The sequence below is a fragment of the Pseudophryne corroboree genome (genome assembly GCF_028390025.1).
Source record: "Pseudophryne corroboree isolate aPseCor3 chromosome 8 unlocalized genomic scaffold, aPseCor3.hap2 SUPER_8_unloc_6, whole genome shotgun sequence".
NCBI lineage: Eukaryota > Metazoa > Chordata > Amphibia > Anura > Myobatrachidae > Pseudophryne > Pseudophryne corroboree.
The window spans coordinates 275,218-300,998 of record NW_026967624.1 but is presented as its reverse complement, the minus strand read 5'-3'; the positions used below and the strand labels follow the sequence as shown (position 1 = coordinate 300,998).

The following is a 25,781-nucleotide window of genomic DNA, read 5'->3' as shown; positions in this document are numbered from 1 at the left end:
CCTGCCGAACGCTGCTCTCACCCTGATCATTATATATGGATAGAGGGAGTGAGGTTACTGTAGGTCTGTAAGGAGATAATCCAGGGCGTCCCATGATACACAGTCACCTGCCGAGCGCTGCTCTCACCCTGATCATTACATGTGGATAGAGGGAGTGAGGTTACTATGTAGCTCTGTAAGAAGATAATCCAGGGCGTCCCATGATACACAGTCACCTGCCGAGCGCTGCTCTCACCCTGATCATTACATATGGATAGAGGGAGTGAGGTGACTATGTAGCTCTGTAAGAAGATAATCCAGGGCGTCCCATGATACACAGTCACCTGCCGAGCGTTGCTCTCACCCTGATCATTACATATGGATAGAGGGAGTGAGGTGACTGTAGCTCTGTAAGTAGATAATCCAGGGCGTCCCATAGTACACAGTCACCTGCCGAGCATTGCTCTCACCCTGATCATTACATATGGATAGAGGGAGTGAGGTGACTGTGTAGCTCTGTAAAGAGATAATCCAGGGCGTCCCATAGTACACAGTCACCTGCCGAGCGCTGCGCTCACCCTGATCATTACATATGGATAGAGGGAGTGAGGTGACTGTGTAGCTCTGTAAAGGGATAATCCAGGACGTCCCATGATACACAGTCACCTGCCGAGCGCTGCTCTCACCCTGATCATTACATATGGATAGAGGGAGTGAGGCGACTATGTAGCTCTGTAAGGATATAATCCAGAGCGTCCCATGATACACAGTCACCTGCCGAGCGCTGCTCTCACCCTGATCATTACATATGGATAGAGGGAGTGAGGTGACTGTGTAGCTCTGTAAGGAGATAATCCAGGGCGTCCCATAGTACACAGTCACCTGCCGAGCGCTGCTCTCACCCTGATCATTACATATGGATAGAGGGAGTGAGGTGACTGTGTAGCTCTGTAAGGAGATAATCCAGGACGTCCCATGATACACAGTCACCTGCCGAGCGCTGCTCTCACCCTGATCATTACACATGGATAGAGGGAGTGAGGTGACTATGTAGCTCTGTAAGAAGATAATCCAGAGCGTCCCATGATACACAGTCACCTGCCGAGCGCTGCTCTCACCCTGATCATTACATATGGATAGAGGGAGTGAGGTGACTATGTAGCTCTGTAAGGAGATAATCCAGGGCGCCCCATAGTACACAGTCACCTGCCGAGCGCTGCGCTCACCCTGATCATTACATATGGATAGAGGGAGTGAGGTGACTATGTAGCTCTGTAAGGAGATAATCCAGGGTGCCCCATGATACACAGTCACCTGCCGAGCGCTGCGCTCACCCTGATCATTACATATGGATAGAGGGAGTGAGGTGACTATGTAGCTCTGTAAGGAGATAATCCAGGACGTCCCATGATACACTGTCATCTGCCGAGCGCTGCTCTCACCCTGATCATTACATATGGATAGAGGGAGTGAGGTGACTATGTAGCTCTGTAAGGAGATAATCCAGAGCGTCCCATGATACACAGTCACCTGCCGAGCGTTGCTCTCACCCTGATCATTACATATGGATAGAGGGAGTGAGGTGACTATGTAGCTCTGTAAGTAGATAATCCAGGGCGCCCCATGATACACAGTCACCTGCCGAGCGCTGCTCTCACCCTGATCATTACATATGGATAGAGGGAGTGAGGTGACTATGTAGCTCTGTAAGGAGATAATCCAGGGCGTCCCATAGTACACAGTCGCCTGCCGAGCGCTGCTCTCACCCTGATCATTACATATGGATAGAGGGAGTGAGGTGACTATGTAGCTCTGTAAGGAGATAATCCAGAGCGTCCCATAGTACACAGTCACCTGCCGAGCGTTGCTCTCACCCTGATCATTACATATGGATAGAGGGAGTGAGGTGACTATGGAGCTCTGTAAGGAGATAATCCAGGGCGTCCCATGATACACAGTCACCTGCCGAGCGCTGCTCTCACCCTGATCATTACATATGGATAGAGGGAGTGAGGTGACTATGTAGCTCTGTAAGGAGATAATCCAGGGCGTCCCATAGTACACAGTCACCTGCCGAGCGCTGCTCTCACCCTGATCATTACATATGGATAGAGGAAGTGAGGTGACTATGTAGCTCTGTAAGAAGATAATCCAGGGTGTCCCATAGTACACAGTCACCTGCCGAGCGCTGCTCTCACCCTGATCATTACATATGGATAGAGGAAGTGAGGTGACTATGTAGCTCTGTAAGGAGATAATCCAGAGCGTCCCATGATACACAGTCACCTGCCGAGCGCTGCTCTCACCCTGATCATTACATATGGATAGAGGGAGTGAGGTGACTATGTAGCTCTGTAAGGAGATAATCCAGGGCGTCCCATGATACACAGTCACCTGCCGAGTGCTGCTCTCACCCTGATCATTACATATGGATAGAGGGAGTGAGGTGACTATGTAGCTCTGTAAGGAGATAATCCAGAGCGTCCCATGATACACAGTCACCTGCCGAGCGTTGCTCTCACCCTGATCATTACATATTGATAGAGGGAGTGAGGTGACTATGTAGCTCTGTAAGGAGATAATCCAGAGCGTCCCATGATACACAGTCACCTGCCGAGCGTTGCTCTCACCCTGATCATTACATATGGATAGAGGGAGTGAGGTGACTATGTAGCTCTGTAAGGAGATAATCCAGGGCGTCCCATGATACACAGTCACCTGCCGAACGCTGCTCTCACCCTGATCATTATATATGGATAGAGGGAGTGAGGTTACTGTAGGTCTGTAAGGAGATAATCCAGGGCGTCCCATGATACACAGTCACCTGCCGAGCGCTGCTCTCACCCTGATCATTACATGTGGATAGAGGGAGTGAGGTTACTATGTAGCTCTGTAAGAAGATAATCCAGGGCGTCCCATGATACACAGTCACCTGCCGAGCGCTGCTCTCACCCTGATCATTACATATGGATAGAGGGAGTGAGGTGACTATGTAGCTCTGTAAGGAGATAATCCAGGGCGTCCCATGATACACAGTCACCTGCCGAGCGCTGCTCTCACCCTGATCATTACATATGGATAGAGGGAGTGAGGTGACTATGTAGCTCTGTAAGGAGATAATCCAGGGCGTCCCATGATACACAGTCACCTGCCGAGCGTTGCTCTCACCCTGATCATTACATATGGATAGAGGGAGTGAGGTGACTGTAGCTCTGTAAGTAGATAATCCAGGGCGTCCCATAGTACACAGTCACCTGCCGAGCATTGCTCTCACCCTGATCATTACATATGGATAGAGGGAGTGAGGTGACTGTGTAGCTCTGTAAAGAGATAATCCAGGGCGTCCCATAGTACACAGTCACCTGCCGAGCGCTGCGCTCACCCTGATCATTACATATGGATAGAGGGAGTGAGGTGACTGTGTAGCTCTGTAAAGGGATAATCCAGGACGTCCCATGATACACAGTCACCTGCCGAGCGCTGCTCTCACCCTGATCATTACATATGGATAGAGGGAGTGAGGTGACTGTGTAGCTCTGTAAAGAGATAATCCAGGGCGTCCCATAGTACACAGTCACCTGCCGAGCGTTGCTCTCACCCTGATCATTACATATGGATAGAGGGAGTGAGGTGACTATGTAGCTCTGTAAGGATATAATCCAGAGCGTCCCATGATACACAGTCACCTGCCGAGCGCTGCTCTCACCCTGATCATTACATATGGATAGAGGGACTGAGGTGACTGTGTAGCTCTGTAAGGAGATAATCCAGGGCGTCCCATAGTACACAGTCACCTGCCGAGCGCTGCTCTCACCCTGATCATTACATATGGATAGAGGGAGTGAGGTGACTGTGTAGCTCTGTAAGGAGATAATCCAGGACGTCCCATGATACACAGTCACCTGCCGAGCGCTGCTCTCACCCTGATCATTACATATGGATAGAGGGAGTGAGGTGACTATGTAGCTCTGTAAGAAGATAATCCAGAGCGTCCCATGATACACAGTCACCTGCCGAGCGCTGCTCTCACCCTGATCATTACATATGGATAGAGGGAGTGAGGTGACTATGTAGCTCTGTAAGGAGATAATCCAGGGCGCCCCATAGTACACAGTCACCTGCCGAGCGCTGCTCTCACCCTGATCATTACATATGGATAGAGGGAGTGAGGTGACTATGTAGCTCTGTAAGGAGATAATCCAGGACGTCCCATGATACACAGTCACCTGCCGAGCGCTGCGCTCACCCTGATCATTACATATGGATAGAGGGAGTGAGGTGACTATGTAGCTCTGTAAGGAGATAATCCAGGGTGCCCCATGATACACAGTCACCTGCCGAGCGCTGCGCTCACCCTGATCATTACATATGGATAGAGGGAGTGAGGTGACTATGTAGCTCTGTAAGGAGATAATCCAGGACGTCCCATGATACACTGTCATCTGCCGAGCGCTGCTCTCACCCTGATCATTACATATGGATAGAGGGAGTGAGGTGACTATGTAGCTCTGTAAGGAGATAATCCAGGGCGTCCCATGATACACCGTCACCTGCCGAGCGCTGCTCTCACCCTGATCATTACATATGGATAGAGGGAGTGAGGTGACTATGTAGCTCTGTAAGGAGATAATCCAGGGCGTCCCATGATACACAGTCACCTGCCGAGCTCTGCTCTCACCCTGATCATTACATATGGATAGAGGGAGTGAGGTGACTATGTAGCTCTGTAAGTAGATAATCCAGGGCGTCCCATGATACACAGTCACCTGCCGAGCTCTGCTCTCACCCTGATCATTACATATGGATAGAGGGAGTGAGGTGACTATGTAGCTCTGTAAGGAGATAATCCAGGACGTCCCATCATACACAGTCACCTGCCGAGCGCTGCTCTCACCCTGATCATTACATATGGATAGAGGGAGTGAGGTCGGTTAGATCAGAGAATTTGGGGAAGCCACAAGACAAGGAGGTAGGAACAATAATTGGTGACTTGTCCACATTTCATAGGAGTTGAGGGAACGTGTCCTACGTGGCAAGTACAGAGTTCCTTTCTATATGAGCACGGACTGTGAGAGCGTCCTGCGGCGATTCCTAGTGCTGAATCCCACCAAGCGGTGCACACTCGAGGTAAAGATTCCGCTCTCTCTGTCTCTCTACTACTGTATGACTGTCTATTCTTCCACTATGTGACTCTATTGTCCCGCTCTCTCTCCATCTCTCTACTGTAAGACTGTCTGTTCTTCCACTATGTGACTCTATTGTCCCTCTCTCTCTACTACTGTATGACTGTCTGTTCTTCCACTATCTGACTCTATTGTTCCGCTCTCTCTCCGTTTCTCTGACTCTATTGTTCCGCTCTCTCTCTCCGTCTCTCTGACTCTGTTGTTCCGCTCTCTGTCTCTCTGACTCTATTGTTCCGCGCTCTCTCTGACTCTATTGTTCCGCGCTCTCTCTGACTCTCTGACTCTTTTGTTCCACGCTCTCTCCGTCTCTCTGACTCTGTTGTTCCGCTCTCTCTCCGTCTCTCTGACTCTGTTGTTCCGCTCTCTCTCCGTCTCTCTGACTCTGTTGTTCCGCTCTCTCTCCGTCTCTGACTCTGTTGTTCCGCTCTCTCTCCGTCTCTCTGACTCTGTTGTTCCGCTCTCTCTCTCTGTCTCTCTGACTCTATTCCGCGCTCTCTCTGTCTCTCTGACTCTGTTGTTCCACTCTCTCACCGTCTCTCTGACTCTGTTGTTCCGCTCTCTGTCTCTCTGACTCTATTGTTCCGCGCTCTCTCTAACTCTATTGTTCTGCTCTCTCTCTGTCTCTCTGACTCTTGTTCCTCTCTCTCTCTGTCTCTCTGACTCTGTTGTTCTGCCCTCTCTCTGTATCTCTGACTCTATTGTTCTGCTCTCTCTCGGTCTCTCTGACTCTGTTGTTCTACTCTCTCTCTGTATCTCTGACTCTATTGTTCTGCTCTCTCTCTGTCTCTCTGACTCTATTGTTCCACTCTCTCTCCAGCTCTCTCTCTGTCTCTCTGACTCTATTGTTCCACTCTCTCTCCGTCTCTCTGACTCTATTGTTCCGCTCTCTCTCCGTCTCTCTGACTCTATTGTTCCGCTCTCTCTCCAGCTCTCTCTCTGTCTCTCTGACTCTATTGTTCCGCGCTCTCTCTGACTCTGTTGTTCCGCTCTCTGTCTCTCTGACTCTATTGGTCCGCGCTCTCTCTAACTCTATTGTTCTGCTCTCTCTCTGTCTCTCTGACTATTGTTCCGCGCTCTCTGTCTCTCTGACTCTGTTGTTCCGCTCTCTCGCTGTCTCTCTGACTCTGTTGTTCTGCTCTCTCTCTGTCTCTCTGACTCTGTTGTTCCGCTCTCTCGCTGTCTCTCTGACTCTATTGTTCCGCTCTCTCTCCTTCTCTCTGACTCTATTGTTCCGCTCTCTCTCTGTCTCTCTGACTCTATTGTTCCGCTCTCTCTCTGTCTCTCTGACTCTTTTGTTCTGCGCTCTCTCTGTCTCTCTGACTCTGTTGTTCCGCTCTCTCTCCAACTCTATTGTTCCACTCTTCATCTCTCTGACTCTATTGTTCCGCTCTCTCTTTGTCTCTCTCACTCTTTGGTTCCGCTCTGTCTCTCTGACTCTATTGTTCCGCTCTTCGTCTCTCTGACTCTATTGTTCCGCTCTCTCTCCTTCTCTGACTCTATTGTTCCGCTCTCTCTCTACTACTGTATGACTGTCTGTTCTTCCACTATCTGACTCTATTGTCCCGCACTCTCTCCGCCTCTCTAACTCTTTTGTTCCACTCTCTCTCTGTCTCTCTGACTCTATTGTTCCGCTCTTCGTCTCTCTGACTCTATTGTTCCACTCTCTCTTTGTCTCTCTGACTCTTTTGTTCCGCTCTTCGTCTCTCTGACTCTATTGTTTCGCTCTCTCTCTGACTCTATTGTTCTGCTTTCTCTCTGTCTCTCTGACTATTGTTCCGCGCTCTCTCTGACTCTATTGTTCTGCTCTCTCTCCTCCTCTCTGACTCTATTGTTCCGCTCTCTTTGTCTCTCTGACTCTATTGTTCCGCTCTCTCTCTGACTCTATTGTTCTGCTCTCTCTCTGTCTCTATGACTCTATTGTTCTATCATCTTTCTCAGCAAATAATGAATGACAAGTGGATGAACATTGGATTTGACAGTGATGATCTGAAACCGTACAAAGAGCCAGAAGAAGACCACGCTGACCCCAAACGTATTGGTGAGGATGGAAGGAGAGTCTGGTGGATTGGGGCAATAGTTATATGACGGGAGCGGTGTATAACAGAGGGTTCGTGTTGGCAGCATCTGAATGTGACCGAATGGTTCAGAGGAAAGATTTGTAGGTTGATTCCTTGTGTACTGTGGTCTGCGCAGCATATTGCATCTCTTACAGTGTGCTGCGCAGCATATCACATCTCTTACAGTGTGCTGCACAGCATATAACATCTTACAGTGTGCTGCACAGCATATCACATCTTACAGTGTGCTGCACAGCATATCACATCTCTTACAGTGTGCTGTGCAGCATATCACATCTATTACAGTGTGCTGCGCAGCATATCACATCATACAGTGTGCTGCACAGCATATCACATCTCTTACAGTGGGCTGCGCAGCATATCACATCTCTTACAGTGGGCTGCGCAGCATATCGCATCTCTTACAGTGTGCTGCGCAGCATATCACATCTCTTACAGTGTGCTGCGCAGCATATTGCATCTCCTACAGTGTGCTGTGCAGCATATCACATCTCTTACAGTGTGCTGCGCAGCATATCGCATCTCTTACAGTGTGCTGCGCAGCATATCACATCTCTTACAGTGTGCTGTGCAGCATATCTAATCTCTTACAGTGTGCTGCGCAGCATATCGCATCTCTTACAGTGGGCTGCGCAGCATATCGCATCTCTTACAGTGTGCTGCACAGCATATCGCATCTCTTACAGTGTGCTGCACAGCATATCGCATCTCTTACAGTGTGCTGCGCAGCATATCACATCTCTTACAGTGGGCTGCGCAGCATATCGCATCTCTTACAGTGGGCTGCGCAGCATATCGCATCTCTTACAGTGGGCTGCGCAGCATATCACATCTCTTACAGTGTGCTGCGCAGCATATCTCATCTCTTACAGTGTGCTGCGCAGCATATCACATCTCTTACAGTGTGCCTATATTCATCTGGCTCTGTGTTCTGGTCAGGGACAGGAGGTATGACACAGGCTGGAGGTAGTGGGTGTATATATGTATCTGGCTCCGTGTTCTGGTCAGGGACAGGAGGTATGACACAGGCTGGAGGTAGTGGGTGTATATATGTATCTGGCTCTGTGTTCTGGTCAGGGACAGGAGGTATGACACAGGCTGGAGGTAGTGGGTGTATATATGTATCTGGCTCTGTGTTCTGGGCAGGGACAGGAGGTATGACACAGTCTGGAGGTAGTGGATGTATATATGTATCTGGCTCTGTGTTCTGGTCAGGGACAGGAGGTATGACACAGGCTGGAGGTAGTGGGTGTATATATGTATCTGGCTCTGTGTTCTGGTCAGGGTCAGGAGGTATGACACAGGCTGGAGGTAGTGGGTGTATATATGTATCTGGCTCTGTGTTCTGGTCAGGGACAGGAGGTATGACACAGCCTGGAGGTAGTGGGTGTATATATGTATCTGGGTCTGTGTTCTGGTCAGGGGCAGGAGGTATGACACAGGCTGGAGGTAGTGGGTGTATATATGTATCTGGGTCTGTGTTCTGGTCAGGGACAGGAGGTATGACACAGGCTGGAGGCAGTGGGTGTATATATGTATCTGGGTCTGTGTTCTGGTCAGGGACAGGAGGTATGACACAGGCTGGAGGTAGTGGGTGTATATATGTATCTGGCTCTGTGTTCTGGTCAGGGACAGGAGGTATGACGCAGGCTGGAGGTAGTGGGTGTATATATGTATCTGGCTCTGTGTTCTGGTCAGGGACAGGAGGTATGACGCAGGCTGGAGGTAGTGGGTGTATATATGTATCTGGCTCTGTGTTCTGGTCAGGGACAGGAGGTATGACACAGCCTGGAGGTAGTGGGTGTATATATCCATCTGGCTCTGTGTTCTGGTCAGGGACAGGAGGTATGACACAGTCTGGAGGTAGTGGGTGTATATATGTATCTGGGTCTGTGTTCTGGTCAGGGACAGGAGGTATGACACAGGCTGGAGGTAGTGGGTGTATATATGTATCTGGCTCTGTGTTCTGGTCAGGGATAGGAGGTATGACGCAGGCTGGAGGTAGTGGGTGTATGTATCCATCTGGGTCTGTGTTCTGGTCAGGGACAGGAGGTATGACACAGTCTGGAGGTAGTGGGTGTATATATGTATCTGGCTCTGTGTTCTGGTCAGGGACAGGAGGTATGACACAGGCTGGAGGTAGTGGGTGTATATATGTATCTGGCTCTGTGTTCTGGTCAGGGACAGGAGGTATGACACAGGCTGGGGGTAGTGGGTGTATGTATCCATCTGGCTCTGTGTTCTGGTCAGGGACAGGAGGTATGACACAGGCTGGAGGTAGTGGGTGTATATATGTATTTGGCTCTGTGTTCTGGTCAGGGACAGGAGGTATGACACAGGCTGGAGGTAGTGGGTGTATGTATACATCTGGCTCTGTGTTCTGGTCAGGGACAGGAGGTATGACACAGGCTGGAGGTAATGGGTATATATATCCATCTGGGTCTGTGTTCTGGTCAGGGACAGGAGGTATGACACAGCCTGGAGGTAGTGGGTGTATGTATGTATCTGGGTCTGTGTTCTGGTCAGGGACAGGAGGTATGACACAGGCTGGAGGTAATGGGTATATATATCCATCTGGGTCTGTGTTCTGGTCAGGGACAGGAGGTATGACACAGCCTGGAGGTAGTGGGTGTATGTATGTATCTGGGTCTGTGTTCTGGTCAGGGACAGGAGGTATGACACAGCCTGGAGGTAGTGGGTGTATGTATTCATCTGGCTCTGTGTTCTGGGCAGGGACAGGAGGTATGACACAGCCTGGAGGTAGTGGGTGTATGTATGTATCTGGGTCTGTGTTCTGGTCAGGGACAGGAGGTATGACACAGGCTGGAGGTAATGGGTATATATATCCATCTGGGTCTGTGTTCTGGTCAGGGACAGGAGGTATGACACAGCCTGGAGGTAGTGGGTGTATGTATGTATCTGGGTCTGTGTTCTGGTCAGGGACAGGAGGTATGACACAGCCTGGAGGTAGTGGGTGTATGTATTCATCTGGCTCTGTGTTCTGGACAGGGACAGGAGGTATGACACAGGCTGGAGGTAGTGGGTGTATATATGTATCTGGGTCTGTGTTCTGGTCAGGGACAGGAGGTATGACACAGGCTGGAGGTAGTGGGTGTATATATGTATCTGGGTCTGTGTTCTGGTCAGGGACAGGAGGTATGACACAGGCTGGAGGTAGTGGGTGTATGTATCCATCTGGTTCTGTGTTCTGGTCAGGGACAGGAGGTATGACACAGGCTGGAGGTAGTGGGTGTATATATGTATCTGGCTCTGTGTTCTGGTCAGGGACAGGAGGTATGACACAGGCTGGAGGTAGTGGGTGTATATATCCATCTGGCTCTGTGTTCTGGGCAGGGACAGGAGGTATGACACAGCCTGGAGGTAGTGGGTGTATGTATGTATCTGGGTCTGTGTTCTGGTCAGGGACAGGAGGTATGACACAGGCTGGAGGTAGTGGGTGTATATATCCATCTGGCTCTGTGTTCTGGGCAGGGACAGGAGGTATGACACAGCCTGGAGGTAGTGGGTGTATGTATGTATCTGGGTCTGTGTTCTGGTCAGGGACAGGAGGTATGACACAGGCTGGAGGTAGTGGGTGTATATATCCATCTGGCTCTGTGTTCTGGTCAGGGACAGGAGGTATGACACAGGCTGGAGGTAGTGGGTGTATATATGTATCTGGGTCTGTGTTCTGGTCAGGGACAGGAGGTATGACACAGTCTGGAGGTAGTGGGTGTATATATGTATCTGGCTCTGTGTTCTGGTCAGGGACAGGAGGTATGACACAGGCTGGAGGTAGTGGGTGTATATATGTATCTGGCTCTGTGTTCTGGTCAGGGACAGGAGGTATGACACAGACTGGAGGTAGTGGGTGTATATATGTATCTGGCTCTGTGTTCTGGTCAGGGACAGGAGGTATGACACAGGCTGGAGGTAGTGGGTGTATATATGTATCTGGCTCTGTGTTCTGGTCAGGGACAGGAGGTATGACACAGTCTGGAGGTAGTGGGTGTATATATGTATCTGGCTCTGTGTTCTGGTCAGGGACAGGAGGTATGACACAGTCTGGAGGTAATGGGTGTATATATGTATCTGGCTCTGTGTTCTGGGCAGGGATAGGAGGTATGACACAGGCTGGAGGTAGTGGGTGTATATATCCATCTGGCTCTGTGTTCTGGGCAGGGACAGGAGGTATGACACAGGCTGGAGGTAGTGGGTGTATATATCCATCTGGCTCTGTGTTCTGGTCAGGGACAGGAGGTATGACACAGCCTGGAGGTAGTGGGTGTATGTATTCATCTGGCTCTGTGTTCTGGTCAGGGACAGGAGGTATGACACAGCCTGGAGGTAGTGGGTGTATGTATTCATCTGGCTCTGTGTTCTGGTCAGGGACAGGAGGTATGACACAGCCTGGAGGTAGTGGGTGTATGTATGTATCTGGGTCTGTGTTCTGGTCAGGGACAGGAGGTATGACACAGGCTGGAGGTAGTGGGTGTATATATGTATCTGGTTCTGTGTTCTGGTCAGGGACAGGAGGTATGACGCAGGCTGGAGGTAGTGGGTGTATATATGTATCTGGCTCTGTGTTCTGGTCAGGGACAGGAGGTATGACACAGGCTGGAGGTAGTGGGTGTATGTATTCATCTGGCTCTGTGTTCTGGTCAGGGACAGGAGGTATGACACAGGCTGGAGGTAGTGGGTGTATATATGTATCTGGTTCTGTGTTCTGGTCAGGGACAGGAGGTATGACACAGGCTGGAGGTAGTGGGTGTATATATGTATCTGGCTCTGTGTTCTGGTCAGGGACAGGAGGTATGACGCAGGCTGGAGGTAGTGGGTGTATATATGTATCTGGCTCGGTGTTCTGATCAGGGACAGGAGGTATGACACAGGCTGGAGGTAGTGGGTGTATATATCCATCTGGCTCTGTGTTCTGGTCAGGGACAGGAGGTATGACACAGGCTGGAGGTAGTTGGTGTATATATGTATCTGGGTCTGTGTTCTGGTCAGGGACAGGAGGTATGACACAGTCTGGAGGTAGTGGGTGTATATATGTGTGGCCGGAGGGACCCCAGCCATGAGGGAAATGGCCGCCTGCAGCACTGAAGGGGTTAAACCCTAGTGCCCGACGCCATTTCTTCAGACAATGGGCGCTTGGCGCCAGATTTGAAATAGACTGTGGGCGCTAGGCGCCGTGTGTCATAAAATGTATAAAATTGTATTTTTAAATGTGCCGTGGTCCCGGCAGCGGTCAGTGTAGCCCCGGGCGCACTGGAGTGTGCGCGCCGGGGAGAAGGGTGAGCGCTGCGGCTGGGAGCTCGGCTCCCGCTGCAGTGCTCTCTGTAAGAGCCGCTGCTGGGGGAGCTCCCGGCGCCTCAGCCCGTCGGAGGTGGCCAGCCGCGGCAGCCGGGACGGACGTCCCGGGCTGCTGGGCGGCGAGGGGGGTGCGCCGCAGCCCGGCTCCCCGCCGGACGCTGCGGCGAGGGCACTCACAGTCAGCGCCGCTCATGGGGGACCGGGCTAGCCGGCTCCCTAGCGGTGTGGGGGACATTAGGCTGCCGAGCAGGATGGTGAAGCGCTGGGGTCCGGGAGCTAAGCTCCCGGTGCCTCAGCGCTGAAACAAGCCAGGGTCACGGCGGCCGGGACAAGTGTCCCGGGCCGCCGGACTTCGGTACAGGGGGATGCGCCGCTGCGTGCGGCGAGGCCCCTGGTTAGTGCCACACTGGGGGGACAGGGAGAGCCAGCTCCCTGGAACCCCAGAGGCAGGAAGGCAGGCTGGAGGATGGGGGAAGCCAGCCCCATACCTCCAGCACTGAGAGCGAGCCCTAGCAGCCAGGCTGCAGGGCTAGGGAAGCCCAGCGCTGAGCGCTGGGCACAGTAGTTAAATAATGACATACAGTGTGTTGTAAGGCACTGCAGTGCCTGAGTATGTAGAGTCTGTGCAGGGCACAGGCTCAGTGTATATTTACAGGGAAATGTACAGTGTGATTTAAATGTAATGTATTTAAAGATAAATTGCACTTACTTGATTGTGTGTCCCAGGAGGGGGGAATCCATAGCTGTGCAGGCTGATGGATTCTCCCAGACCTTTTCCCCAAAAACGGAATGTTTTCCCATCCAGCCTCACATTTCCAAGAGGCACAGGGAGAGAGAGAAGCAGCTTAGCTATGAAACAAGCTGAGTGGTTTCTTGGAGCTCCATGGAGATCAGCCGTAGTGCCAAGAAACCTGGACCGGGGAGCCAGGCTGCCCAGCTCTGGAGCCCAAATCCAGGCTGCAGGCAGTGAGAGGGGTCCCGGGCAGGTTTCTGGAAGTCAGATTTAGGAGGGAAAACTTCCCCCCAGCCAGACTGGACGGCACCGGGGAGTATCCTGATTCTCCAAGGTAGGAGAGTCAAAGGAGACCGACCACTCCCCACTGTCCATAGGGAACAATGTAAAGCTGTGCATGAGACCAGAGCATGCACAGCTCATGGGTAAACATTGATTGGTTGTGCACCACAGGGCGGGCTTACCCCCTGTGGTAAGGGGTCTTGGAGAGGGATAAAAGAAGGGCAGTTGGCCCATAGGAGTGTATTGTAACATCTTCTGCTGAAAACATCTAATTGTATGCTGTTGCCCCTAGCAATAGGGAGGAGCCTTTTTAAAGGTTATTTGAGCAATAAACATCTTTGCCTCAAGAAGACTGCTTCATCTTGTGACCTACAGGGTTAGGCCAAACCTAGCCCCGTTCTCCGGCTGTCCAGGGAAGCACCTGACGTCTCCAAGCTCCGCCTTCCACCAGCTACCGGAAGAGGCCTAGCAAGTGGCTAGTGGGGATTCGTCAGCACCACACAGCTGTGGTAAGGCAGTGCGTCGGCACATACAGAGCAGAACCGTGGTTCCAAACGCCACGGCAGGTTAGGAGTTTGGTGGTGGCAGCGAGAACCCGCCCACAGCGCAGTGGGTGGAGTCAGTAACAGGCGGTTACTGACGGTAAGCGGGAATCCCCTATGTGGTCAGGCCTCGTGCGGCTTGACCTTCCAATCTGTACGCAGTCAACGGGACGCGAAAGCGGCGAGTGCTTTCGTACGGTACCGTCCTGTCACAGAAATTGGTGGCATAGTGGTGGGATAATCCCAGGCGGCTTTTCATCACCCGATTGGAGAAGCCGAGTTACTCAGGAGAGGAGTAACTGCAGCGCAGGAGAACTCACAAGATGGCGGAATTCAGCGGAATGTCCAAGGAGGATCTGGAGATCGTATGCCAGGGGAAGGGTGTGGATATCCCTTCCAACGCGTCCAGAAGCGTCATGAAGGCGGCGCTCAGGAGCTGGGAGGAGTCTCATCGGGTAGAGGTGGAAAACACTGACGGCGTCAGCATCGCAGAGGACGACCCAACAGTGGACCTTCGCACAGGACCGGTGAGATCCACAAGCCCCGCCCTCTCTCACAACAGCCATGTTTCCCAGCAATCCCTAGCAGGGCCAGGATCCCAACATCCCGTGGGGGGCGACCCGGATACCCTAGCAGATCGGCTAGCGGAATTGGGGGAAAGGGCAACGGAGCAAGAACGCATGCTTGTCATTCGGATGTGGCATGCGAAGCGGGCACCACAGGCCGTGGTACCCCGGGAGCCGTTGTCAGCTGTTGTACACAGATCAGGACGTATACAGTTTGCCAAGTTTGCAGACAGTGATGGGGACATTGATGGACATTTGCAAGTTTTTGAAAGGACTTGTAAACTACACGATCTACCCGAGTCAGAGTGGGTGAGACACCTTGTGCCCACTCTGCATGGAGAGGCCTTGGAGGCCTATCGAGGAGTGGCCACAGAGGACTGTGGGAACTACGACGAAGTCGCGAAGGCCCTCCTCCAGCGATTCTTCATCACTCCAGAGTCTTACAGGAAGAAGTTCAGAGACTTGCCCAAGAATCCTAGCAGCACCCATGAGCAGTTCGCCACCCAGCTGCGGCAGTACGTGGTGAAGTGGGTGAAGGATTCAGAAGCCACTACATGGGACGTACTGATCGACCTGATCTGCAGGGAGCAGTTCTACCGCAGGTGCGCCCAAGAAGTGAAGGAGTGGGTGCTAGATCGGGAGCCACCCAGCTTAAAAATGGCTGCCCAATTAGCCGACAAATATGTGGCAATTCGGCCACGGGGGCAGAAGCGCCCAGCCAGCAGCCAGCTCCAACAGACTGTACCACCAAGGGGACCCCCCTATTTAGCTCATCACACCCAAAGACAAGCATCTTCCAACCCGGGTGCTCTTGGCCAGCAACCGCACCGCAGCGTCCCTGCAACTGATCAGAGATCATCGGTGCCACGACTGGAGAAGAAGTGCTACGGCTGTGGGAAAATCGGACATCTGAGGATGAACTGTCCTGCATCCCAAGCAACCCAGACTCGTGCCCCAAATCCGAGTGCTGGAGCCCGGATCGCTTGTTTGACGAGAGGAGATGAGCCTACAGAGACTGTTCCCCCTCCAGTCAGTCCGATGGAGTGTGGCGAGAGACAGGTGCACTCTGCGGAGAGAGTCACCTGCATGGCCAAACAGCCCCTACACAACATGTGGAGGCACCTGCAGCCAGTCCACGTGGGACCCCTGCAGGGAGAAGGCCTAAGAGACTCTGGGGCCTCAATCACTGTGGTGAGCCCCCACCTTATAGATCCTGCTGCAGTATTGCAGGGTCGCACTGCCACGGTCACCCTGGCAGAAGGAACAGAAAAAGCGGTTCCCATGGCAAGAGTCTACCTGGACTGGGGAGCTGGACCAGAGTTGCGAGAAGTTGCCGTCATGGATGGTCTCCCAACTGATGTGGTCCTAGGAAATGATCTGGGTGGTGGGATCGTCACTATGTTTGTTGGCGCCATTCCCCGGAGTCAAGTTCCAAACCCACCATTGACATCAGCTACTCCAGCACCGCCCAGCCCAGAGGAAAAGACTACAGCTGCTAGACAACTGCCAGCACAGCCAACCACAGCATCAACCAGCCCAGAGGAAAAGATTACAGCGGCTAGATCAGTACATCGACCCCGCATGCCTTTTGCCTCTGGTATGCCTACGTCCCCTAGCAACGCAGCGGATGTCGGTTCCAGCTCGTGTGATCCTGTGGGGGTGCCCAATGATGCTCCTGACCCAAGTGGTTTGCCAACTCCGGCGGTGAGTATGAGAAACCACACTGATTTTTCCATGACTGACCCCTACCAGACTGACCCTAGTAGTCCCCACCTAGATCCCCCTGTAGAGTGTCCCAATTTAGGAGAGATTGAGGGCCACAGGCAGGAGTTTAGGGAGACTCAACTCTCTGACCCATCCCCGAAAGGCATGAGGCGCCACTCTGGCAGCGGCCTTGACAGGGTTGGGGTAGGAAGTTTGACCTGGCGGGAAGGGTTAAGGTACAGGGTAGCCAGGAAAGTGGGAGGGGATAGACCAGATAGGGAATGTGTCCAACTGGTCCCCCCAGGGAACTTTCCTGCGCAACCGGTGTCGGTTGCCAGCGAAACCCCTTTGGACAGTAACCCGGAAACAGACCGTACCCTGAAGTGCCTGACACAGAGCTTACCCTGGTCTGGAATGTCGGATGACGCCCAGACCAAATGTAAGGCTGGTGCCATGCGTTGGCAGCCGGGGCACTCCAGCGGATGTGTTGTCTCTGGGCCTCTGCCCATAGGAGAACCCTTGCAGCAAGTTGCTGTGGACATAGCAGGTCCCTTGCCTGTGCACAGTAGATCGGGGAAGACACGCAGCCTCCCTGTAGTGGATGCCACACAGGATCCAGAGGCTGGTGGTCTGGCCGCCATCACTGTGGCACAGGTAGTGGACGAGGAGGGAAGAGTAGGCCTAGGTGACAGGGTAGGTTTCCCGAGTCATAGGTCGACAGAAGAGGATTGGAGGGTAGGTCTGACAGTTAGGGCAGACCGTTGCCAGATAGGTATGACGGAGGTACAGTGCCTGGGGCACCATGTGGGAGGAGACAGGGGTAGGCCCAACCCAGAGGGGGTGGAGGCAACCAGAGGCTGTCCCCGACCCACATCACCCAGACCGGTACTGACCTTAGAACCTGTAAGGCCCTACGGACATGTTGTCATTGACTTTAGTCCTGTAGTGAACCCCTTGACAGAGATGGCTAGGAAGGGCATTCCCAAGTCAGTGGACTTTGCACCCGCTTGCGAGTTGGCATTCCAGTCATTGAAGGAGGCTCGGGTACCCGCTCCAGTGCTGATGGCGCACATTCTTGACCAGGACTGTGTGTTACGAACTATTGCGCCACTGCACGGACTGGGAGCAGTACCGAGCCAGAAAGAGCCATATGGGCAGGAGCACCCTGTGGCCTGGTTGAGCAGTATACTGCTATTGTGGGAGGTGGGGTATGCCACAGTTGGGACACCGTGGGTGGCACTTGTTTGCAACCGGCCCCCCACCGTGGTGACTTACCACCTACCTGTTAGGTGGCTGCAACCTACCTTGGGGGAATTGGACAGACTTTTGTGGTGGAGCCTTGAGCTTGGACTTCAGGTGGACTATTTGAACATTGTGCACCCACGAAGAGAGGCCCACTACACTATGGATGAACTGTCTAGGCCAGAGCCTACACCCCCCCAGGTAGCGTCCCCTTCACCCCAACGGACTGCGGGACCAGGACCCAAATCGTTGGGACATGGGTCCCTGGTTGACCCGCTTGAATGGGGGGGAGGAGTGTGGCCGGAGGGACCCCAGCCACGAGGGAAATGGCCGCCTACAGCACTGAAGGGGTTAACCCCTAGTGCCCGACGCCATTTCTTCAGACAATGGGCGCTTGGCGCCAGATTTGAAATAGACTGTGGGCGCTAGGCACCGTGTGTCATAAAATGTAAAAAATTGTATTTTTAAATGTGCCGTGGTCCCGGACCTCTCCGGAGACCACGGCAGGGAGGACAGCCCCCCGACGCGCTCAGCAGTGTGTGCGCGCCGGGGGAGAGAAGGCAGCCGCTGACCGCCGGAGTCCGGGAGCTCCGCTCCCGGCAGCGGTCAGTGTAGCCCCGGACGCACTGGAGTGTGCGCGCCGGGGAGAAGGGTGAGCGCTGCGGCTGGGAGCTCGGCTCCCGCTGCAGTGCTCTCTGGAAGAGCCGCCGCTGGGGGCCGGGAGCTCTGCTCCTGGCGCCTCAGCCCGTCGGAGGTGGCCAGCCGCGGCAGCCGGGACGGACGTTCCGGGCTGCTGGGCGGCGAGGGGGGTGCGCCGCTGCCCGGCTCCCCGCCGGACGCTGCGGCGAGGGCACTCACAGTCAGCGCTGCTCATGGGGGACCGGGCTAGCCGGCTCCCTAGCGGTGTGGGGGACATTAGGCTGCCGAGCAGGATGGTGAAGCGCTGGGGTCCGGGAGCTACGCTCCCGGCGCCTCAGCGCTGAAACAAGCCAGGGTCACGGCGGCCGGGACAAGTGTCCCGGGCCGCCGGACTTCGGTACAGGGGGGTGCGCCGCTGCGTGCGGCAAGGCCCCTGGTTAGTGCCACACTGGGGGGACAGGGAGAGCCAGCTCCCTGGAACCCCAGAGGCAGGAAGGCAGGCTGGAGGATGGGGTAAGCCAGCCCCATACCTCCAGCACTGAGAGCGAGCCCTAGCAGCCAGGCTGCAGGGCTAGGGAAGCCCAGCGCTGAGCGCTGGGCACAGTAGTTAAATAATGACATACAGTGTGTTGTAAGGCACTGCAGTGCCTGAGTATGTAGAGTCTGTGCAGGGCACAGGCTCAGTGTATATTTACAGGGAAATGTACAGTGTGATTTAAATGTAATGTATTTAAAGATAAATTGCACTTACTTGATTGTGTGTCCCAGGAGGGGGGAATCCATAGCTGTGCAGGCTGATGGATTCTCCCAGACCTTTTCCCCAAAAACGGAATGTTTTCCCATCCAGCCTCACATTTCCAAGAGGCACAGGGAGAGAGAGAAGCGGCTTAGCTATGAAACAAGCTGAGTGGTTTCTTGGAGCTCCATGGAGATCAGCCGTAGTGCCAAGAAACCTGGACCGGGGAGCCAGGCTGCCCAGCTCTGGAGCCCAAATCCAGGCTGCAGGCAGTGAGAGGGGTCCCGGGCAGGTTTCTGGAAGTCAGATTTAGGAGGGAAAACTTCCCCCCAGCCAGACTGGACGGCACCGGGGAGTATCCTGATTCTCCAAGGTAGGAGAGTCAAAGGAGACCGACCACTCCCCACTGTCCATAGGGAACAATGTAAAGCTGTGCATGAGACCAGAGCATGCACAGCTCATGGGTAAACATTGATTAGTTGTGCACCACAGGGCGGGCTTACCCCCTGTGGTAAGGGGTCTTGGAGAGGGATAAAAGAAGGGCAGTTGGCCCATAGGAGTGTATTGTAACATCTTCTTCTGCTGAAAACATCTAATTGTATGCTGTTGCCCCTAGCAATAGGGAGGAGCCTTTTTAAAGGTTATTTGAGCAATAAACATCTTTGCCTCAAGAAGACTGCTTCATCTTGTGACCTACAGGGTTAGGCCAAACCTAGCCCCATTCTCCGGCTGTCCAGGGAAGCACCTGACGTCTCCAAGCTCCGCCTTCCGCCAGCTACCGGTAGAGGCCTAGCAAGTGGCTAGTGGGGATTCGTCAGCACCACACAGCTGTGGTAAGGCAGTGCGACGGCACATACAGAGCAGAACCGTGGTTCCAAACGCCACGGCAGGTTAGGAGTTTGGTGGTGGCAGCGAGAACCCGCCCACAGCGCAGTGGGTGGAGTCAGTAACAGGCGGTTACTGACGGTAAGCGGGAATCCCCTATGTGGTCAGGCCTCGTGCGGCTTGACCTTCCAATCTGTGCGCAGTCAACGGGACGCGAAAGCGGCGAGTGCTTTCGTACGGTACCGTCCTGTCACAATATGTATCTGGGTCTGTGTTCTGGTCAGGGACAGGAGGTATGACACAGGCTGGAGGTAGTGGGTGTATGTATTCATCTGGCTCCGTGTTCTGGTCAGGGACAGGAGGTATGACACAGTCTGGAGGTAGTGGGTGTATATATGTATCTGGGTCTGTGTTCTGGTCAGGGACAGGAGGTATGACACAGGCTGGAGGTAGTGGGTGTATGTATGTATCTGGCTCTGTGTTCTGGTCAGGGACAGGAGGTATGACACAGGCTGGAGGTAGTGGGTGTATATATGTATCTGGGTCTGTGTTCTGGACAGGGACAGGAGGTATGACACAGCCTGGAGGTAGTGGGTGTATATATGTATCTGGCTCTGTGTTCTGGTCAGGGACAGGAGGTATGACACAGCCTGGAGGTAGTGGGTGTATATATGTATCTGGCTCTGTGTTCTGGTCAGGGACAGGAGGTATGACACAGCCTGGAGGTAGTTAGTGTATATATGTATCTGGCTCTGTGTTCTGGTCAGGGACAGGAGGTATGACACAGTCTGGAGGTAGTGGGTGTATATATGTATCTGGGTCTGTGTTCTGGTCAGGGACAGGAGGTATGACACAGTCTGGAGGTAGTGGGTGTATATATGTATCTGGCTCTGTGTTCTGGTCAGGGACAGGAGGTATGACACAGGCTGGAGGTAGTGGGTGTATATATGTATCTGGCTCTGTGTTCTGGTCAGGGACAGGAGGTATGACACAGGCTGGAGGTAGTGGGTGTATGTATCCATCTGGTTCTGTGTTCTGGTCAGGGACAGGAGGTATGACACAGGCTGGAGGTAGTGGGTGTATATATGTATCTGGCTCTGTGTTCTGGTCAGGGACAGGAGGTATGACACAGCCTGGAGGTAGTGGGTGTATGTATCCATCTGGGTCTGTGTTCTGGTCAGGGACAGGAGGTATGACACAGGCTGGAGGTAATGGGTGTATGTATTCATCTGGCTCTGTGTTCTGGTCAGGGACAGGAGGTATGACACAGTCTGGAGGCAGTGGGTGTATATATGTATCTGGCTCTGTGTTCTGGTAAGGGACAGGAGGTATGACAGCCTGGAGGTAGTGGGTGTATATATTCATCTGGCTCTGTGTTCTGGTCAGGGACAGAAGGTATGACACAGCCTGGAGGTAGTGGGTGTATATATGTATCTGGGTCTGTGTTCTGGTCAGGGACAGGAGGTATGACACAGCCTGGAGGTAGTGGGTGTATGTATTAATCTGGCTTTGTGTTCTGGTCAGGGACAGGAGGTATGACACAGGCTGGAGGTAGTGGGTGTATGTATTCATCTGGCTCTGTGTTCTGGTCAGGGACAGGAGGTATGACACAGTCTGGAGGTAGTGGGTGTATATATGTATCTGGGTCTGTGTTCTGGTCAGGGACAGGAGGTATGACACAGTCTGGAGGTAGTGGGTGTATGTATTCATCTGGCTCTGTGTTCTGGTCAGGGACAGGAGGTATAACACAGTCTGGAGGTAGTAGGTGTATATATGTATCTGGCTCTGTGTTCTGGTCAGGGACTGAAGGTATGACACAGGCTGGAGGTAGTGGGTGTATGTATCCATCTGGCTCTGTGTTCTGGTCAGGGACAGGAGGTATGACAGCCTGGAGGTAGTGGGTGTATGTATCCATCTGGCTCTGTGTTCTGGTCAGGGACAGGAGGTATGACACAGTCTGGAGGTAGTGGGTGTATATATGTATCTGGGTCTGTGTTCTGGTCAGGGACAGGAGGTATGACACAGCCTGGAGGTAGTGGGTGTATATATGTATCTGGCTCTGTGAACTGGTCAGGGACAGGAGGTAAGACACAGGCTGGAAGTAGTGGGTGTATATATGTATCTGGCTCTGTGTTCTGGTCAGGGACAGGAGGTATGACACAGGCTGGAGGTAGTGGGTGTATATATGTATCTGGCTCTGTGTTCTGGTCAGGGACAGGAGGTATGACACAGGCTGGAGGTAGTGGGTGTATATATGTATCTGGCTCTGTGTGTTCTGGTCAGGGACAGGAGGTATGACACAGGCTGGAGGCAGTGGGTGTATATATGTATCTGGCTCTGTGTTCTGGTCAGGGACAGGAGGTATGACACAGGCTGGAGGTAGTGGGTGTATATATGTATCTGGCTCTGTGTTCTGGTCAGGGACAGGAGGTATGACACAGGCTGGAGGTAGTGGGTGTATGTATCCATCTGGTTCTGTGTTCTGGTCAGGGACAGGAGGTATGACACAGGCTGGAGGTAGTGGGTGTATATATGTATCTGGCTCTGTGTTCTGGTCAGGGACAGGAGGTATGACACAGGCTGGAGGTAGTGGGTGTATATATGTATCTAGGTCTGTGTTCTGGTCAGGGACAGGAGGTATGACACAGGCTGGAGGTAGTGGGTGTATATATGTATCTGGCTCTGTGTGTTCTGGTCAGGGACAGGAGGTATGACACAGGCTGGAGGCAGTGGGTGTATATATGTATCTGGCTCTGTGTTCTGGTCAGGGACAGGAGGTATGACACAGGCTGGAGGTAGTGGGTGTATATATGTATCTGGCTCTGTGTTCTGGTCAGGGACAGGAGGTATGACACAGGCTGGAGGTAGTGGGTGTATGTATCCATCTGGTTCTGTGTTCTGGTCAGGGACAGGAGGTATGACACAGGCTGGAGGTAGTGGGTGTATATATGTATCTGGCTCTGTGTTCTGGTCAGGGACAGGAGGTATGACACAGGCTGGAGGTAGTGGGTGTATATATGTATCTAGGTCTGTGTTCTGGTCAGGGACAGGAGGTATGACACAGGCTGGAGGTAGTGGGTGTATATATCCTTCTGGCTCTGTGTTCTGGGCAGGGACAGGAGGTATGACACAGGCTGGAGGTAGTGGGTGTATATATGTATCTGGCTCTGTGTTCTGGGCAGGGACAGGAGGTATGACACAGTCTGGAGGTAGTGGGTGTATATATGTATCTGGCTCTGTGTTCTGGTCAGGGATAGGAGGTATGACACAGGCTGGAGGTATGAGGTGTATATATGTATCTGGCTCTGTGTTCTGGTCAGGGATAGGAGGTATGACACAGGCTGAAGGTATGAGGTGTATATATGTATCTGGCTCTGTGTTCTGGTCAGGGATAGGAGGTATGACACAGTCTGGAGGTAGTGGGTGTATATATGTATCTGGCTCTGTGTTCTGGTCAGGGATAGGAGGTATGACACAGGCTGGAGGTATGAGGTGTATATATGTATCTGGCTCTGTGTTCTGGTCAGGGATAGGAGGTATGACACAGGCTGGAGGTATGAGGTGTATATATGTATCTGGCTCTGTGTTCTGGTCAGGGACAGGAGGTATGACACAGCCTGGAGGTAGTGGGTGTATATATGTATCTGGGTCTGTGTTCTGGTCAGGGATAGAAGGTATGACACAGGCTGGAGGTAGTGGGTGTATATATGTATCTGGCTCTGTGTTCTGGTCAGGGATAGGAGGTATGACACAGGCTGGAGGTATGAGGTGTATATATGTATCTGGCTCTGTGTTCTGGTCAGGGACTGGAGGTATGACACAGGCTGGAGGTAGTGGGTGTATGTATCTGTGTCTGTGTTCTGGTCAGGGATAGGAGGTATGACACAGGCTGGAGGTAGTGGGTGTATATATGTATCTGGTTCTGTGTTCTGGTCAGGGACAGGAGGTATGACACAGGCTGGAGGTAGTGGGTGTATATATGTATCTGGCTCTGTGTTCTGGTCAGGGATAGGAGGTATGACACAGGCTGGAGGTATGAGGTGTATATATGTATCTGGCTCTGTGTTCTGGTCAGGGACTGGAGGTATGACACAGGCTGGAGGTAGTGGGTGTATATATGTATCTGGCTCTGTGTTCTGGTCAGGGACAGGAGGTATGACACAGGCTGGAGGTAGTGGGTGTATATATGTATCTGGGTCTGTGTTCTGGTCAGGGATAGGAGGTATGACACAGTCTGGAGGTAGTGGGTGTATATATGTATCTGGCTCTGTGTTCTGGTCAGGGACAGGAGGTATGACACAGGCTGGAGGTAGTGGGTGTATATATGTATCTGGGTCTGTGTTCTGGTCAGGGATAGGAGGTATGACACAGGCTGGAGGTATGAGGTGTATATATGTATCTGGCTCTGTGTTCTGATCAGGGACAGGAGGTATGACACAGTCTGGAGGTAGTGGGTGTATATATGTATCTGGCTCTGTGTTCTGGTCAGGGACAGGAGGTATGACACAGGCTGGAGGTATGAGTTGTATATATGTATCTGGCTCTGTGTTCTGGTCAGGGACAGGAGGTATGACACAGGCTGGAGGTAGTGGGTGTATATATGTATCTGGCTCTGTGTTCTGGTCAGGGACAGGAGGTATGACACAGGCTGGAGGTAGTGGGTGTATGTATCCATCTGGCTCTGTGTTCTGGTCAGGGACAGGAGGTATGACACAGGCTGGAGGTAGTGGGTGTATATATGTATCTGGCTCTGTGTTCTGGTCAGGGACAGGAGGTATGACACAGGCTGGAGGTATGAGTTGTATATATGTATCTGGCTCTGTGTTCTGGTCAGGGACAGGAGGTATGACACAGGCTGGAGGTAGTGGGTGTATATATGTATCTGGCTCTGTGTTCTGGTCAGGGACAGGAGGTATGACACAGGCTGGAGGTAGTGGGTGTATGTATCCATCTGGCTCTGTGTTCTGGTCAGGGACAGGAGGTATGACACAGGCTGGAGGTATGAGTTGTATATATGTATCTGGCTCTGTGTTCTGGTCAGGGACAGGAGGTATGACACAGGCTGGAGGTAGTGGGTGTATATATGTATCTGGCTCTGTGTTCTGGTCAGGGACAGGAGGTATGACACAGGCTGGAGGTAGTGGGTGTATATATGTATCTGGCTCTGTGTTCTGGTCAGGGACAGGAGGTATGACACAGCCTGGAGGTAGTGGGTGTATATATGTATCTGGCTCTGTGTTCTGGTCAGGGGCAGGAGGTATGACACAGCCTGGAGGTAGTGGGTGTATATATGTATCTGGGTCTGTGTTCTGGTCAGGGATAGGAGGTATGACACAGGCTGGAGGTATGAGGTGTATATATGTATCTGGCTCTGTGTTCTGGTCAGGGATAGGAGGTATGACACAGTCTGGAGGTAGTGGGTGTATATATGTATCTGGCTCTGTGTTCTGGGCAGGGATAGGAGGTATGACACAGCCTGGAGGTAGTGGGTGTATATATGTATCTGGCTCTGTGTTCTGGGCAGGGATAGGAGGTATGACACATGCTGGAGGTAGTGGGTGTATATATCCATCTGGCTCTGTGTTCTGGTCAGGGACAGGAGGTATGACACAGACTGGAGGTAGTGGGTGTATATATGTATCTAGGTCTGTGTTCTGGTCAGGGACAGGAGGTATGACACAGGCTGGAGGTAGTGGGTGTATGTATGTATCTGGGTCTGTGTTCTGGGCAGGGATAGGAGGTATGACACAGGCTGGAGGTAGTGGGTGTATGTATCCATCTGGCACCGTGTTCTGGTCAGGGGCAGGAGGTATGACACAGCCTGGAGGTAGTGGGTGTATATATGTATCTGGCTCTGTGTGTTCTGGTCAGGGACAGGAGGTTTGACACAGGCTGGAGGTAGTGGGTGTATATATCCATCTGGCTCTGTGTTCTGGTCAGGGACAGGAGGTATGAC

The 25,781-nt window shown here is 52.6% G+C and overlaps 1 protein-coding gene across 2 annotated transcripts in view; it reads left to right on the top strand.

The window, feature by feature from the left end:
- Window positions 1-25,781, top strand: part of MARK4 (microtubule affinity regulating kinase 4) — a 404,265-nt gene that overhangs the window by 157,239 nt on the left and 221,245 nt on the right. For both annotated transcript variants that reach the window (XM_063950480.1, XM_063950481.1), the window contains 2 exons: window positions 4,987-5,106; window positions 7,101-7,200. In XM_063950480.1, coding sequence (XP_063806550.1) covers window positions 4,987-5,106; window positions 7,101-7,200 — 220 coding nt within the window. The remainder of the gene's footprint in view (window positions 1-4,986; window positions 5,107-7,100; window positions 7,201-25,781) is intronic.